This window comes from Equus asinus, chromosome 23 (assembly GCF_041296235.1).
Source record: "Equus asinus isolate D_3611 breed Donkey chromosome 23, EquAss-T2T_v2, whole genome shotgun sequence".
NCBI lineage: Eukaryota > Metazoa > Chordata > Mammalia > Perissodactyla > Equidae > Equus > Equus asinus.
The window spans coordinates 38,749,421-38,767,062 of NC_091812.1; the positions used below are offsets into that span (position 1 = coordinate 38,749,421).

Below are 17,642 nucleotides of genomic sequence, written 5' to 3' on the forward strand. Positions count from 1 at the left end.
GCTGCATTTTAAGACCTTATGTTGTATCCGATGCTGTTAGCACATTCTAGCTGCTTGATGAATATGTATTTGATCATATCAGATCATAAGTAAGAAATGACTGGTACCCCAGTGGCTTATCAACATAATTCTTTATAAATCTGGTTTGCACCACTCAGATTACATTATCTCCCTATGAAATCTCTCAGTAAATCTCATGCTGTTCTTACCCAGGATAAAACGAAGAAATGGTTCATAGTAGTAGGTATCTGGTTAACTTTTATATCTCTAAAATTCTGTTGGTCATCCAAAATTAGAGGCAATAAAGAATGTTCCTGTGCTTCATTATCAGGATAAAACAGATAGTAAAATCTCTTTAAAAATGTTCACACTGGTAAATACTTTGTGCTTCTTACATTATTAATTCTCATCTTGTTTATGCAGGCTGGTAATTAAAATAACCCTGCAAAGTGCCTTGATTCTAAAGTTCTTATTAAAAATGTAAAACACCCCAGAATAGGAAATCATCAAAAGAAATATTCAAATATGGATTTATTGAGAGAGAGAAAGAGAAAAAAAAAAAGCACTTTAAACTTTAATGGCACGGGATAGGGGCAATAAAAGTTGATACATACATAGGTGTTTTTGTTTTTTTTTAAATTATATTTCCCAGAGTATTGTTGACTGATTGGTAGATCACTAGTTTATTATGTTTGGCTAGTGTATCTTCTCATTTCAGGGCCTATAATTCTAACAAGATTATAATCATGCATCAATGTATTTTCTTGATTTGATCCACAGAACGAAACAAAGGAATACAAAGTCGTAGGCATGTATTCAGACAGCACAAATATCCTGGGCCTGATTGTCTTTTGCCTCGTCTTTGGACTTGTCATTGGAAAAATGGGAGAAAAGGGACAGATTCTGGTGGATTTCTTCAATGCTCTGAGTGAGGCAACCATGAAAATCGTTCAGATCATTATGTGGTGAGCGGACACCAGTTAACACCATCTTGCTTCCTCTGATGACTGTCCCCTCAAAATTAGAATGAATAGGCTTATGTTTCTCAGCTGACCTCATCCGAGAGAGGGTGAACACTGAATCAAGACACTAGAGTGTTAAATAATTCCACATCTTATGTAGGAGTTAGTTCACTAACAAAAGTCTAGACATCAGCTACTGTCTTTTCTACCAAAGCCCATGATCATCTTGAACTCACCAAGCATTCTTGTAAGAAGTAACTCTTAAAGGAGTGATTTGAAGGAGTTCCTTGAACATCAAAAGATGAAGGGCTTTCCTTATTAGGCCTCATGCAGAAATGATTTCAAAATATTTACAACTGGTACAGCATGGGCACTAACCTATCCAAATGAAAGCCGCCATTGGGTGAACATACCAGTGGCACCACTTGAGTATCTGCCCTGTCCCTGAGATGCCAAAAAGTCCCACCTTTCCTAGGAGACCTCTGCCCCTGTTTATCTCATATTGAGCTGGTTCAACATTATTTACTCCGAAGTGTAGACATGACAGTGACATAAAGGGTTCAGTTATTTCACTCACTTAATCCCACTGAACCTCAGCTTCATCATCTGTAAAACAAGGATAATAAAGTCTCCCCCTAGGGTTGGGAGAAGGACGTTAAGTGAAATGATGCATGTAGAATGCTTAACCCAATGCAAGCCATGTAATGAGAGCTGTAAACAGAGCTATTACAGCCACTTCCACTGCTAACTCTATTGCTCTACTGCTAATACCACTACCTGGTAAACAAGATGACCATGGCTAGAATGAGCCAAGTGGCTCTATTCGGAAGTTCAAGCTAAAGTGAGATCTGTAGATGTGACAATCAGCAGGATGTAAGGATACTAGGAGCAAGGCGTGGGATTTACACCAGTTTAACCACACTTTCTTGCCAAGTTTGTTCCATTTTGGTAGCTCAGGTAGGTAGAATTTAAGGTGCACACAGGTGCTGAAATCTGGAGTCAGTGTGGTGTACCAGGGCCTGAACCTGAGACCTTAGCTTCATTGTGTGCTCTCTTCCTTCCAGCTGAGTGCATGTGCCAAGCCAAGGTGCATGCCCCAGCTGTGTCTTCCCCAAGAATCCCACCCTGAGAAAACACCTGCTGACGGAAGCACTTCTTTGCTGTGCTTCCTTTCTAGTTACATGCCTCTCGGTATTTTGTTCCTGATTGCCGGGAAAATCATAGAAGTTGAAGACTGGGAATTATTCCGCAAGCTGGGCCTTTACATGGTCACTGTCCTGAGTGGGTATGTCAGACTCAAGAGAAGAAAAGAAACCTCATTTGAGCCAATGGATTGCTGCTGAGAGGCTGAGTTTCAGTTGGTTAAATTCTGCTTCTCTCCCACATTCAGGGAAAGATGGGGTTCAGAGAAAGGAGAGCGGGGGGAGGAGGGCTGCCCTTTAACAGCTGCACTGGAGGTGGATCACACTGTGCTAATTGCCACATCTTGGCAGAACAGCCTAGACCAGGCTTTGTCACTGCCTTTATTAGTTGTTTTAAAATAATTTTTTAAAATGAGAGCAAAACCTACTGGTAGCCTCTCTTGGCTCTCTCCTGGCCTTCACTTCCTCGAGGATATTAACTAACCAAGCAAGTGAGATTAGCCCCCATGTACCCCAAGACTGAAAGAAATTAGGCAGGGCCTGAATGAAATCAGACTTGAGCAAGTAGGAGCTGGTTGGTTCCAACCTTGTTGGTGGGGCTGGTAACCATTATCATACCCTGCATTGTCAGAATGTCAGAGGGTTCTGGGAAAATCTTCAGACTGGTAGGAATTGTGTAAAGCAGGAAGGCAGTAGGGGACAAATCATTTGCATATTTATTACAGCTCAGTTATTGGTTCCTTGAGGGGACATGTGGTGGCATAGGTTATGGATGGTGCCACCAGATATCTACCTGGGGGCAGGATACATCACATGTTCTAAGAACTATGGACTAAGGGAATGAGTAAATATCATCAGTTTGACTCCCACAGGTCAATGCCCCAAACACCCAACTTGAATAGTCAGATCACCTATTGGAAGTTGATTGCACTGGGGAGTTTCCACTGCACAGCATTTGGTTCTTAATCTGTGTTTACCAAAAGCACAGCACTGACAGCCAACGGGGAAGTCTGGCTCCTGCAGTGTGAGGCCAGAGTCAAATCCCAGGGCCCCACTGGTAAGGGAGGCGAGACCATCTACCTTACTAGAGGCCAGGAGCTGTGTCCAGGCAGTGATGTAGCTAAGGTTTATTGTGCTGAGCCATTTCATAATGGGGTTCTGTTGGTTTCTATTCTCTTGCCCTATCTAGGTTTCTAAAAGGAAACAAAGTCTGTTCCTCATAGTTCTTAGCCACAACCTCCCTACTCTCTAGAAGACCCTCTTTCTAGACCTTCAGGATCTGTATTTTCAGTGACCATTTCTTATTACTTCAGCTCCACATAACTGATCTATAAACTCTAGGTTGCCACTTATATGGCATCTGCTGAATCGGTCTCATTACTTAAGCCCTCTGTTTTGTATAATCTGTATATTTCCATGTGAAATAAGGAATAGTTTTGGAAAGCATGAGTAACAAAGAAAAGAGGGTCAGTCCTGAAGTATGACTATGGAAGAGCAGAGACTTCTTCCTCCTTACTGCAACCTGACTCACCTCTTAGACAGTGGGTACCATCCAGCAAGACAGCAGCATGGTCCAAGGAACAGAGGGGCTGAGTATTGTGAGAAGGGCTATGATAGAGGTTTGCATGGGGCCACAGAGTCACCAAGGAAGGAAGGGTCAGCTCGAACTAGGAAGGTGAGGGAAGGCTTCCCAAAGGAAGGGGGAATTTTGCTGAGTCTGAGAGGAGGAGTATGAATTCAGCAGCAGAAGGAAGGAAAAGCATTTTAGCACGTATAGCAGGAATAGCATGTACAGGGCTTGGCAGCATGACACAACTGTTCTGTGAGCTCTGAAATGTGGATTCAGCTACTGGCTTTGCCATTAACTTTGACAAGATACTTCATTCACTGAGTCTCCTAATCCTCATATGTGGAATGAGACATATTCCTGCTCTGCTTCTCATTTTCTCATTGGGCTGAATGATATATCATGGGAAAAAAAGCTGTTTGAAAAAAAGATTAATATGAAGAAGTGGTATCAATTATGAACCTATTTCTCTTATTTACAGGCTTGCAATCCACTCCCTTATAGTTCTCCCACTGATATATTTCATAATCGTACGAAAGAACCCTTTCCGATTCATCATGGGAATGGCCCAGGCTCTCCTGACAGCTCTCATGATCTCTTCCAGGTAAATACAAGAGAGGTGTCTGGAAGAAGTCTCTGGGCCAGGCCTTATCAACTCTCACCTCACTTGGAAGCACTGCCGATAGCTTGTGGTTTTTGTAGCTTCCTTTAATTGGAGAAATGACCTCCATGTTCTTTGCTCATGTCCTTGAACACTTTTATTTATCCTATTGGATATTCCCTGCCTTCTTGGCATGGTCTGCAGCCCAGGAAGGGGCTGTGGGTATAACTTGGAGCAGTGGTAAGTACAGTACCTCTGATTCCTGGACCTGCCAAAAGTGCCAGCATGCTTTGGGCTCTGGACTTAGTTTTTGGAACCGAGGTGTCTCTCCAGGCAAAGATTGAGGACCAGCATTCCTAGACCATGAGTTCCTTTCTCTTTATCACACAGTTCGGCAACACTGCCTATCACTCTCCAGTGTGCTGAAGAAAAGAACCACATAGACAAGAGGATCACTAGATTTATGTTACCCATTGGGGCTACAATCAACATGGATGGGGGCGCAGTCTACGAAGCAGTGGCAGCTGTGTTTATTGCACAGTTGAATAACTTGGACTTGGACATTGGGCAGATCATCACTATCAGGTGGGGCATCGTGTTACATTCATCTTCATCTCTATTACTAGAATTGCCTCAAGTAAAAATCTTCATTGAAGGGAGATCAAGAATGGTCCAATCATGGATTGATTTTCTTGGTCTATAAAGTCCCTTCCCAAGATTACCGCTATTACAAGTAGTGGGATCATGGTATGCAAGATTTCTGCTTCAGGGCCTGGATAGCCAAAGGCATTACTCTTTTCTCAGTTCAGTGCACCAACAGGTGCTAGGCACAGAGTAGATACCAGGGACTCAAGGATGAATAAGGGCCAATTCCTACTTTCAAGGGGTTCCCAGTAGGTAGGGGATACAAGGGCTATAATAGAGATTTCAATGGGGGACACAGAGGGCACCAAAGAAGGAAGGGTTGGCTCTACCTGGAAGGTGAGGAAAGGCTTCCTGGAGGAGGAGAAAGTTTAGTTAAGTCTTAGAAGCGGAATAAGAATTTAGTAGGAGAAGAAGGAAGCTAAGAGCATTTTGGATTAAAGGAATAGTATGTACAGGGACTTGTGATGTAATCATGGCCTAGTTACAAAGTACAGATTTTTTGGTATGGCTGTCATAAAGAGTACAATGTGGAGGACATAAAGAAATGAGGAGGCAGGGGTCATTATCATGAAAGGCTTTGTGTGAGGAGTTCCTGAAAGGGTCTGAGACAGTCTTTCATATGATGGACAGATTTGCATTTTAGAAAGGTAATTGGCAATATGGTGGATGGACTGGACAGGAGCAGGAACCAAAAGCTAGAAGACCAAGTAAGAGTACTAGGCAAAGCAATATCCTATAAGTGTTTATTTGTATCCTTTTTTTTTCTTTTGCAAATGTTCCAATAAAACTTTATATTGCTAATGACAATATAAACTGTTTCAACCCTTTTGGAAATTAATTTGGAAACTTATTAAAAGTGACTCACAATTTTCCAATGCAGTGATCCTTGCTCTGGGAATTTACACTTCAAATTTATCCTAAATAAGAAAAATGCTTTATGTAAAAACATCCTCAATATAGTGCTAAATATAATGTTGAAAAAATTTAAACAATTTGTATGTTATCAACCAAGAACTTATTGATTAAAATCTAGGATATTCAATCACTTCAATATTTTATAGACCATTTAAAAGATATGTATGAAGGTCTTAAATCAAAATAGAGGATATATTTTGTTTAGTTCTGGTTTTATTTATCCTCGTAGCACCTTTAAGAGTGTATTGTGCTTTGTCTTACTGTTTTTATTAGAAAAATACAGAAAATGCCAAATAAGGAAGCAAATATAACCCATAATCCACTGATTTATAAAATTATCATATAAAGTATAAAGTAAATTGTGATGTGCTTCCTGATGTTAGGAAAGATCACATGACATATGTTGGTTGAAATCATCAAGGTACAAAATTGCGTATCTTCCAAATACATGACTATAGATAAAGCTTTATGTGTGTAGATATAGGGGTGTTTTAAAAATGAGTAAAATATCTGCAATGAGTACTGAGATTATGTTGATTTCCAAACTTTCTTCAATGTGATTATAATGACTGTATGAAATTGAATATCATACAGTGAAACAGCTATCTCCAGTAGACAGCTAAAGACTAATGTAAGAAGTAAACAATATTAGTCAACTAAAAATTTAAAAAGCTAGAAGACCAGTTAGGAGACTCCTGCAGAAGTCCAGGTAAGGTATGAAAAGGCCTACATCAAGGCACTGACACAAGAGATGGGGAAGAGGTAATGAATTCAACAGGCATCAGTTGGATTAGGAGTGCTTGACAGGGGAAGGCTAGGGTAACCCCCAGGATTGGTGGATGGTTCTGGATTAGTGAATGGTGCTTACCAGAACAGAGACTAGTGTAACAGAAGCAAGTATAGGTGGGAAGATAAAGAGTTTACACTTTTTGACACACTGAATTTAAGATATCCATGTGGAAATAGGCAGTGAGAAATGTAGATAAAGTACTCAGGATCATTAGCTTGATGGTGGCCAACAAGCACGTGGGTCATGAGTCAATTATCCGTGTTTGAATCTGAGCTTCACCATGATTAGCTGTGGTCTCAGCCAGGTTACTTGAATTCTCTAAGCTTCTGTTTCCTCATCTGTAAAATGACAATAATATGCTACCTACATTTTATGCAAGTAGTGGATAATTAAGTCAGATGATGTATATAAAATGCTTAGAACATACTGACACATACTGAATGCCTGCATACTAAGCAATCAGTGAATGTTGGGAATGGATGACATTACGTAGGGAGAGTTTATAGAGAAGAGGAAATGACTAAGGACTGAGCCCTAAAAAGTCCTAATACTAGAGACAGGCAGAGAGGGGAAAACCCAAGAGAAAAATGAGAAGGAACAGAAAGGTGAGAAGAGAGCCGTGAAACCATGGTGTCATGGAAACCCAAAGAAGAGAGATTTTCAAGGATGAAATGGTCATTGGAGACAAATACTACAGGGAATTCTAGTCGAATGAATACTGAAATTGTCTGCTCAAGTATATGGTAAAAATATCATTAGTGAATTTTGCCACAGTTGTTTATCTGGAATAGCACTGTTGAGTATGGTAGCGATTAGCCACGTGTGATATCTGCCAAATTGGACAGAGCAGACAGAAGGTGCTATCATTGTAGAAATAGGTTCTGTCATTGCAGAAACTTCTACTGGGCAGCATTGTGAAATGATGGATTGGGATTGTGAGTTAACCTGGAGACTTTAGTTCAGTTTAGAGTGGAAGCTTAAGACTAAACTGGGTCCCTAGGCCTGTACAAGGTTGAATCTGAACCTTTCAGAATTGATTCACTCTTGCATCCCCAGCACTTGGCATAGGCATAAATCCAGGCATAAAGTAAGTTCATTAACTGAAAGTGTTCTAATGCAGTACATTTTTAAATCTTCCTCAACCCTAAATCGTAAAGTATTTATTGCAGTTTGCTTGAAATTAACTGAAGACAAGTACAAACCAGATCATTTGGCACATCAGCTGGGAAACTGTACCAATACTGCATGATCTGTGAAGTGTCAGTGGCTGAGGAAGCCCTTGCAAACAGAGCTTGAGTAAAGTCCTGTAGTTTGAACAGCAGCAAGTATGTCAAAAATGAAACCTTGAATCCTACCTGAGAAAGTTCCACAACCACCCGTGGTTCAGAAGTTGTTACTTTTATACTTCCAAGTGCCTTTTCCCACCTCCCTCACCCAACTCTGTGAACCCAGTCTGCACTGAACTGACTTCCAAGGAGTCTTTACCATTTTGTGAGGAATTCCCTCCCTCTGCCTCAGTCCTAACTAAGTTTCATAGATCCTTCTAACCTTTAAAAAAAAGAAAACCCTAACTGCTAGAGGAATAAACTTTGGGCCTAGAGGCTAAATAATCAATTCACATAAAAACCTCTCTTCTGGGGCCAGCCCAGTAGTGTAGTGGTTAAGGTCACGTGCTCCGCTTCAGCGGCCCACGGTTCACCAGTTCAGATCCCAGGCACGGACCTATGCACCGCTTATCAAGCCATGATGTGGCAGGCGTCCCACATATAAAGTAGAGGAAGATGGGCATGGATATTAGCTCAGGGCCAATCTTCCTCAGCAAACAAGAGGAGGATTGGTGGCAGATGTTAGCTCAGGGCTAATCTTCCTCAAAAAACAAACAAAAAACCTCTCTCCCTGCTCTAGTGTATTCTTAAATCAGACTTGCTGATAACTGCTTGCCCAGAGCCAATAACAGCAACTGTGAGGCCCAGAGTAATCAATGACTTAAAATTAAAAAAATCCTCTCTGGCTCTAACTGGGAGAGAATAAAATAATAATTATAATTTTTAACTGTACAAGGTACAGTTGTGGTTCATGGTTAAAGAGATATTTGAACCCATAGTATATCTCTTCCTGTGGTCTTTTTCAACTAGACATCAAGGAAACAGGCACCATCCACCCAGAACAGACCCTTTTGTGGTTTTATTATACTTTCACTTATCAAAGGTTACAAATGATTGAAAATGGGATAAATTTTCTTAAAACAAAAGATAATTACAAGGTTTGGGGACTAGAAAGAGCTTAGAGGAAAAAAGTAGCAGTAATAGCAATAGACGTTGTTTTTGTAGAGTAATACTAGCAACAGTCGCAGTAGAAGTAGTAGTAGTAGCAGCTGCTGAAATAGCAGAAATGGCATCAGATTTTAAGCATCTGCTATATCCAGGTGGTATACTGGATGCCTCACATATATTACCTCATTTAATCTTCCCAGCAGCCCTGCACAGTAGGCATACTATCCCCATCTCATGGGTGAGAAACTGAGAGTCACAGCAGTAACTTGCATAAGGACACACTGTTAGTAACCCAGCAGAGCCGGGTCTGTCTGACTCGAAAACCTGTGCTCACTCTGGTTCACAACCCAGTCCCCAACCTGTGTTAGTGAGCTGAGTTAAACCAGATCTCAATGCTAGGAAAGAACTTTCTACCAATGATTATTGTGTTTTCTTCTGTAAAAACCCTCTAAAGTCAAAGCAGAAGGAATAGATTTTTATTTTTTCCCCCATCTGAAGATTTATAGTTTCAGACCAAAGCCAGTCAGATGGCTGAAGTTTAGTAAGCATGGTCAAGGGTCAAGGACAGAGTTTTCTTTGACTAAATGGATTTTGAGTTTCCAGCCCAGCCACAGGCTATGTTAACCATGACCTGGTGGGGTTTTCAAGCGGGATCAGTGGGTATGGGCACAAATTATTTCTGACAAAGAAAACCCATTGATGCATTCATTTTAAATTTTTTCAACCAGCATTGAAATAAGCTTAGCTTTTCCAAAGAGTACTTGTCAAAACAGATCTAAAGGATTATGGAAGCTTGAAGCTTTTAGAGGAATTGGGACAGCCCAGAAATCTCTAATTTACTATAAATTGGTGGCCACAACCACTGAAGGAAAACACACTTGTTAAAGAACTCTGGCCTGTGTTTGACCATCCCCTCAAACACCATCTGTGACACATCACTAGACAGATAAATGAGTAGTAGCATCAGCTTAGTAAGAATTCTGAGGCTTTTCGAACTCACAAGAATATGGATTTGTGGATAGAATCAGGGATTCTTCTAGTTTAAATTGACAGTTTCTACATCTTCATCTTTCAACCCAATGGCATCCTTGGCCCAAGGATAAAAAAACACATGTCCAAAAAGTGTAGTGAGTGTCCCCTCAAGTTCATTCAAATACAGGGACTTTTGGGGGCATATTAAACCTTTGTTTCCTCCAAAATGGCCAGATTTAAATAAGGAAGATGTTGCTGATGAAAAACTGCACATTCCAAACAAAAAAATACCTCGTGTCGCATTTTCTCTGCCCAAGAGGGATCTTTTAAATACATAGTAATGAAGTTCATTTGGCTGCCTCTACTGGATTCCAGATCTCTCTTCCTTTTACACAAAGTGCATCCACTGGCAAAAAAAAAAAAAAAAAAAAAAAAGTCGGGAATGAATGCTTGTACCTTGGACAGGAGTCATAGCTATTTCTCAATTCAATGCCCTAAAGGGCAGATCCCCAAGTGGTTGAGTCTTGTCATGTCAAGAAAGTGTATAAAACCTGCTTGACCATTGCCTCATTCCTATGCCTTCACCTGAAATACCCTTGCCCATCCGCCCCTCCCACTATCCCTCTACCGTCCTTCAAGGCAATGTAAATTCCTGGCACTTATTAGATGCTCAATAAATGATTGGCTGGGTGAGTAGATGGAAGAAGGGAGGAAGGAAGCAGGGGGAGAGGTACCTAGCACTTGTTTAGGATGGCTGAATGCATAGATAGGTAGATAAAGCCTTCCATAAATACCCCAGTTGATAGACTCTTGCCTTCTTCTTGAATATCTCTTGCTTGTTTTTTTGTTTACCTCTCATGCAGTTCTTCTCCACTTCCTTGCATTAGAGTGATTGGCCATATCTCCCCCTAGAAGAAGATCATACTCCCTCAGGCTCCCACTGCTCTCTAATGAGGCAGAGCTGGTGCTCAGCAGATAACAGATTCTGATTGGCCAACTTGGGGACACAGGAGTAACAGCCATCGGGACTAACCGTTTTGGGCCAGGGGCCTTGAAGAGAGAAATGGATGTCTAACTCCTTTCGTGCTGGTGTGTTTTGGCTACAGTATCATGGCCACAGCCGCCAGCATTGGAGCTGCTGGTGTGCCCCAGGCCGGCCTGGTGACCATGGTGATGGTGCTGAGTGCCGTGGGCCTGCCCGCTGAGGATGTCACCCTGGTCATCGCCGTCGACTGGTTCCTGTGAGTTGGAATAAATGCGCGTCCACGGCCGGATGGGAGGGCGGGCTTCCCAGCCAGGCAGAATCTGCTGTCTGTCATCATTCTCTCCTTGGATTGCGTAACGAGCCATCTGTTGCTGCTTTAATTTCCCTCTGACCAGGCCATCTGATAACGTGCTTAAAAATTAACTCCTCATAACTTTGAGCAGTGATTTTTAAAAGCCAGTGATCTCAATTAGCTCATTATACCTGGTAATGCTCAAGGTTAGGAGCTGGGTGTGGGACAAGATAAACATAAAATAATGAGGTGAAGAAGCTGGGCAAGGTCCCAGACATTCCAAACCCCAGAGGCCACCCTAGCCTGTCCCAGCCCTGGGTCACCATCATAGGTTCAGAACCACCTGGTTCAAAATCAGCCCATCTTCCCAAGATCTTCATTACCATGAGGGGTAGTGGCACAAGCAAAGGCCTTGGGGTAAGACTAACTTGGGTTTGAACCCCCATTCAGTGTCTTACTGGCTGCTTGACCTTCAGCAAATTCCTTAACCTCTCTGAGGCCCAGTTGCATTATCTGTGAGATGAGAAAGATTCTGTCTACTTCATTGGGTTGGTGTAAGGACTGAGTGAGCTCATGTGAGAGGAGTATCTAGAACAGTGTCTGGCAGGCAGTATGTGCTCAATAGATGACAAGTTTTATTGTTATGATTAGAATGAGTTGGACCATTTAGGCCTCGACCAACAACTCTCTCTTTCTCTCTCTCTCCCTCACTCTCTCACACACACACACACACACACACACACAAGTATGCACAGCTAAAGAACACACGTGACATCTAGGTAAAAACATGCCTTTTGTGACCCTCAAGGTTAAAGTTAGAATAAGCCTGGTTCCCAGCTTTATCCTTGATGTCCATTTTATGTGTTGGTCTTCCTGCATCTAGGTCTGGCTCTGTCCTCTGTCCATCAGGGGTAAGTGTAACTCCATATTTAGGCTTCACTCAGAACCTGCCAGGCTTACTGGGGAGTACAGTGCTGTGTAGTTTGCAAGCAGCAGCTGAGATGGTAGAAAGGGTAGCAGAAACACTCCATGTGGGTTTGAAGATACAGTCACATCCCACAAGACAAAAGCTCCTGCACCTGGGAAGCTGTGCCATGTGAGACCTCCTCAGTAGGTGGCTGGTCCTACAAGGCCCAGCTGAGGTGGCACCTTTCTTGTCAAGGTACCCCACCATGGAGGCAAGAGTTTTGACTTTTCTTTCTAGTGGAGATGGTGGGTTTGCACTTCTCTCCGTTCCCTGGTTCTTCCTGGAACCAATAACCTTCACTTCCAAGGTACCAGAGAAGTCAAAGGTCCACTCTGATCCATGGGAAAGAAAGACACTAGCTGGTCCATACCAGGGTCTAGTTCAGTCCTTAGCCTTGTCCTAAATAACAGAAGGGCATCCAGAATGGACATGTATAAGCACTATAGGCCTTTTCTGCCCTGTAGGTGTGTGTTTCACAAGAATATTCATAGACACAGTTCCTACCAATAATGCTCCAGTATCAAAAAGGATACTCTCCTCCCCAGTATGCCTTCTCTACACATCTTCCTGCTGCCAGCCTCTTCTCCAGGCTGTCTGGGAGTTAAGACTGGCTGAGGGTGCCTCAAGGAGAATGCCACGCCCAGGCTAACTTGTGTTTTCTGACCCCCTGCTCTGTGGTGTCCCTGCTAGCTTACTCATTGAGTGGCCAGGTGTGGTAAAGAAACAAGGACACCAGGGACACACACATGCAACACTTGGGCATGCATGCACACGCCTACACACACACTCTTTCTCTCTCCCTCCCTCTCTCTCTCTTCCCCCGCCAACTGGCACATGCTCTACCCACAAAACATCCAAGTTCTCTTACCTTAGCCAAAAGAGAGCCCAGAGATGCCCAACAAGACAGGTTGTGGGTGAAAGACTTACTGAATTCTGACCCGCCCTTAGCTCCTCAAAATATCTGTGAAGACTCTACTCACATTTCTTTGGGAGGAGAGGAAAGGATTTAGAGAGATTGGTGCTGGCTTTAGGGAAGTCATTGTGACTTATTAGCAGCATAGACCCAGAGGAGCCTGCTTGCTCATTCTGTACCTGTATAAGCAACCTTCTGCCTCAGGCTTATGAGGAGAGGAGCCTCTGGTCAGCTGGCCATGAGGAGAGCACTTTCTGCCTTTGCTTAATTTGTAACTGAATGCTTCGGGTCCTTTGCTCTCTCCAGTGATGAAGAAGAATGAAATCTAGGCCTCCTGTCTGGCTTACCCTTTCTCTTCCCCAGGGACCGGTTCAGGACGGTGGTAAATGTCCTCGGTGATGCATTCGGGACAGGCATCGTGGAGAAGCTCTCTAAGAAGGAGCTGGAGCAGATGGATGTTTCATCTGAAGTCAACATCATGAACCCCTTTGCCTTGGAATCTACAATACTTGACAATGAAGACTTAGACACCAAAAAGTCCTATGTCAATGGAGGCTTTGCCGTGGACAAGTCTGACACCATCTCGTTCACCCAGACCTCACAGTTCTAGAGCCCCTGGCTTCAGATGTCTGGGAGTGAGGAAGGACATCTCCATGAGAGTCATCTCTTAGCAAATTCAAACATTAAATAAGGAAAAGAAAAACACTAATGGCCACTGATTTGATATACAGACCTCCAGATTATTTCTATATTTGGATTCACAGCTTTTGCTCTCCAGGTTCTGGTATTTGGGGATTGGATAAAATGAAAAAATTGATTCAAAGGAAAGCTGTTTTATCTGGAATTTTTAAATTCTATGAGAGACAAAGTTTGGAAGTATATAAAGTAGTAACTCTTGGAATTAGGTAATGGATGTGGAAGAGAAATATTGCTTTCTCATGCACAGACCAGTGTTTTGGGTTTTTAAAAAAATATTCTATCAGTCATTACAAATTTTTACTCAGGCTTTCTATTGGCATGGATTTCCGTTGAGCTCTCACATTTTTATAGATTATAATGCATCTAAACAACCGCCCCCCCCCACCAGTTAATGTGCCAAATTGTCTAGTTTGAACTCATCTCCATCCAATTTCAAAGAAACTGCTTTGAAAGAAAACAGACCAGCACAGTTCTGCAATAACAGTTTTAAGATGAGTGTGAGGTTCTGGAGGAAGGGAGAAGGGTTCTTTTTTCAATGTACTGTATAGGGACACTGGCAACTATTAACCCAGTGTTCAGTATAGAGCTAGATATAGATATATATGTATATATTTATTATTTTCATATAATTTTCCAGACAGATCAGAATTGAACTGTCGGTGTGAAATAAAGTACTCTCCTCATACTTGAATAATAACTGATTTTGATCCAGATCTACTTTGGGGCTTATCAGAACTCCTCTCTTAGGAGCACTCGAATGAGAAATCATGTTGTTCAATCTTTTCACATCTATGTATCAACCCCAAAGCAGAGACAGATTTTGGTGATACTCCGAGGTGGCATAGCCATTCATTTGCAACTTCCAGATTCTACTGCTGGGAAGGAATACGTATCAGCTCTATATAAGATTATGTACAAAGGTGTCACTCACATAAGGCTGGATGTGTTTTTATCCAACTGGAAGGGTTCATTCTTCCAAGCTTATTTATACTCACTTAAAAATGACAGTACTTTGCCCTTTTGTACCCATCAGGGCCCAAACAACAGTGGCAAGCTACTAGCTAAGTTGTATTTTAATATGGGTTTGATGGGTTGAACAAGCCACATTGGCCAGAAAAGCACTGTCCCTACCCTGGACTCTAGCAGAGTAAATCCCACGACACAAGACATTGGTATCAGTGCTCCAGGGAAATTCTTCCATTGTATGAAACTTGTCTCCTCCTCTAGGAGGATTGTTCTAACTAACTAGTAGTCTAGTAATCTTGGCCCTACTCATTAAAATCCATTGCCTGTCATTCTGCTAATTTATGAAGAGAGCTTATTAAAGTCTATGCTTTCGCTCTCATCTTGTAAATAATGCTTGACATAAACTTGTATTTACACTGAGATCCAAAATAGTTGTGTTTCTGCAGTATTGAGTAGCCCATTTAAGCCTGTGCTTTTATATTTAAGAACCCAGAAATGTACCAAAGATCATGGAAAGGTAAATAAATGCTCAGTATTGACCACCTGCACCTGAAATCTACAAGAGAATCATACTGAATTGTCATGTAAACATCATAAATATGGACCAGTGATTCAGTGTGAGTTTTAAAATGCAAATATTGGTGGTGTTTATAGGAAGTAAATCTAAATATAAATGCAATTGATCAGTAATTTATCTTGGGCTGAATGGTTCTACCCCCTCAGCAGGTTGCTCTGATTTGAGGCACTAGAGCTGGCAGAGCTCTTTAGGAACTGCAGGTCACCCTTACTTTGGAGTGAGTTTGTAACCACCTGTTAACACACTGTGCTGTTAACTCATAAAAGAGAACAATGTTCCGTTTCAGTCTCAATAAACATCTCCATCATTCTTTCTTCCCCGCCTTCTCCTTTATCTGTTCTTTTATCTCACTCAGATGGGTGTGGGAAGGTGGAAACGTGGTTAGTTGACTCAGATTGTACACAGATTATCATTTTCAAAACTGTGTTTATATGCAAGAATGAAAAAGCAGAGCTCGAGGAAAACTAATCTGAGTCTTCATGTTAATCAGTGGGGATTATAAGGCTGAAATACAGTACCATTATGAACAGTTTGCCCATATTTTATGACTGAGATGAAAGAGAAGGTAGAATTTGGCTAGAAATTACTATAATGGGAGACAGTCTTATCTCAATATGATGGTGACTTGGTTTCACTAAGTGACCAGTCCTGCCCTCTGAAATGTGACTACAAACTTGAATGGCTCTATTCAGAAAGCTCTTTAAAGGGATGGCCCAGTCCTGCCTGGAACCAGAGTCACGGCAGGGTTCTGCTGGTGAACTCAAAGTCTGTGATAGACCACAAAGGAATGGACAGCTCCCCACTGAGAGGACAGTAGCTCATAAAAATGCTTATCACTACTTGCCCAAACCAGTTCAGGCTAGTTTCCTTTTTTGGCAACATGATAGAATACCCCACCTCACACCTCCTTAGAAAGAGATTTTTGGGGGCCAGCTCCATGGCTGAGTGGTTAGAGTTCCGCACACTCTGCTTTAGGAGCCTGGGGTTCACAGGTTTAGATCCTGGGTGCGGACCTACTCTATTTGTCAGCCATGCTGTGGAGGCATCCCACATATAAAGTAAAGGAAGACTGGCATGATGTTAGCTCAGGGCTAATCTTCCTCAAGCAAAAAAAGAGGAGGATTGGCTCAGGGCAAATCTTTCTCACAAATAAATAAAAAGAAAGATTTGTTTGGAAGAGTTAGTACACCTGAGTAGGGCCTCCATACAATTTTGATCTTGCCCAAAGTATACTCATGTTCAGAGGAATCGTGTTTTCAGCTCTAGTGAATAACTTCATTTTTCAACAAATCTTTGTGAGCCGACTGGGTACAAGGCCATTTATTAAAAACACATCCCATTCTTAGCCTGAGAAGACTGTGTTTGGCTTATAATCAGGCAGTGGGCCAGCAACAGTGTTGGCTTTGCAGGTGTTTAAGAATCTTCCTTCCTGGAACAGAAAGAAGAAATGGTCATGCAGAGCCTTGGCAGAATGCTAGAAAGTTCTATGTGACAGGATTGATAGTCTGTATTCTCTAATTCCCAGCGAGGGACCACAGAGCCTAGTGAGTGGGCACACATCTCTGATCTTTATCAGCTTTGTGACTCTTGCCAATAATCTAAGCCTTGGTTTTCTCTTCCATGAAATGGGGATAACAAATCTTGCCTCATGAAGCTGCCTTAAGTTTTAAGTGAGAAAATATATGTGATGCATTTAGCAGAGACCCTGCCACATAATATGTTTAGTAAATGCTAATGCATAATGAAAAAACTGGTCATGAAAACCGTACGAATAGCAGAGGAGCTTTGTCTGATACAGTGCCAGAAGGTGAGAGGATGGTGCAAAAAGACCAGGCAGGGTGTCGCTCTGCAGTACATACAGTCGCTGGGAGTTGGAATCCACTTGTTGGCACTGACAACAACAAAAAAATCTAAGTGTGTGAAATTAGTGACCGTGGTTGGAGATGACTGGGCACAGTTCTCAATGGCCCAGGCTAAATAATGCCACAAAACCCCTAAGCAAGCAATAACATCTAACCACACAATTGATGTCCCATTTCTTCTCTCACTAGGGAAAACCAGTGCCATGTGTGATTTGGAAGATCAGTGTGATTTGGAAGATGTCTCTCTGGGATTACAGAGACACTTGAGGTGTCATCTACAAATCTCACCTCATCTGCCAATTTTAAGACATCACAAAGTTCAGGACAGTTATTAGTAAACCCTCAAAGCCAAGATAAAATCAATATCCTTGTTATTCTGGTTGGAGGAAAGGAGAAAGGAAAGCAGTGGCCTTGTCAAGGGAAGTTCTACTGATTTCTATGAGGCCTCGCCAGCTTGGAGCTGGGAAGCTCTGGCTTCATGAAAACATATTATCTAGAGAGAAGGTTGCCCCAC

General features: G+C 42.0%; 1 protein-coding gene across 3 annotated transcripts in view; it reads left to right on the top strand.

Annotated features, from left to right (window-relative positions):
• Window positions 1–15,580, top strand: part of SLC1A1 (solute carrier family 1 member 1) — a 73,122-nt gene extending 57,542 nt beyond the window's left edge. Inside the window, exons 7-12 of one of the 3 annotated variants that reach the window (XM_014860713.3) lie at window positions 781–965; window positions 2,140–2,247; window positions 4,153–4,275; window positions 4,663–4,857; window positions 10,974–11,108; window positions 13,388–15,580. In XM_014860713.3, the coding sequence (XP_014716199.1) occupies window positions 781–965; window positions 2,140–2,247; window positions 4,153–4,275; window positions 4,663–4,857; window positions 10,974–11,108; window positions 13,388–13,634 (993 nt within the window). In that variant the 3' untranslated portion in view covers window positions 13,635–15,580. The remainder of the gene's footprint in view (window positions 1–780; window positions 966–2,139; window positions 2,248–4,152; window positions 4,276–4,662; window positions 4,858–10,973; window positions 11,109–13,387) is intronic. The other 2 variants (XM_070495685.1, XM_014860714.3) reach the window with 2 other exon arrangements.
• Window positions 15,581–17,642: the final 2,062 nt, after the last annotated feature.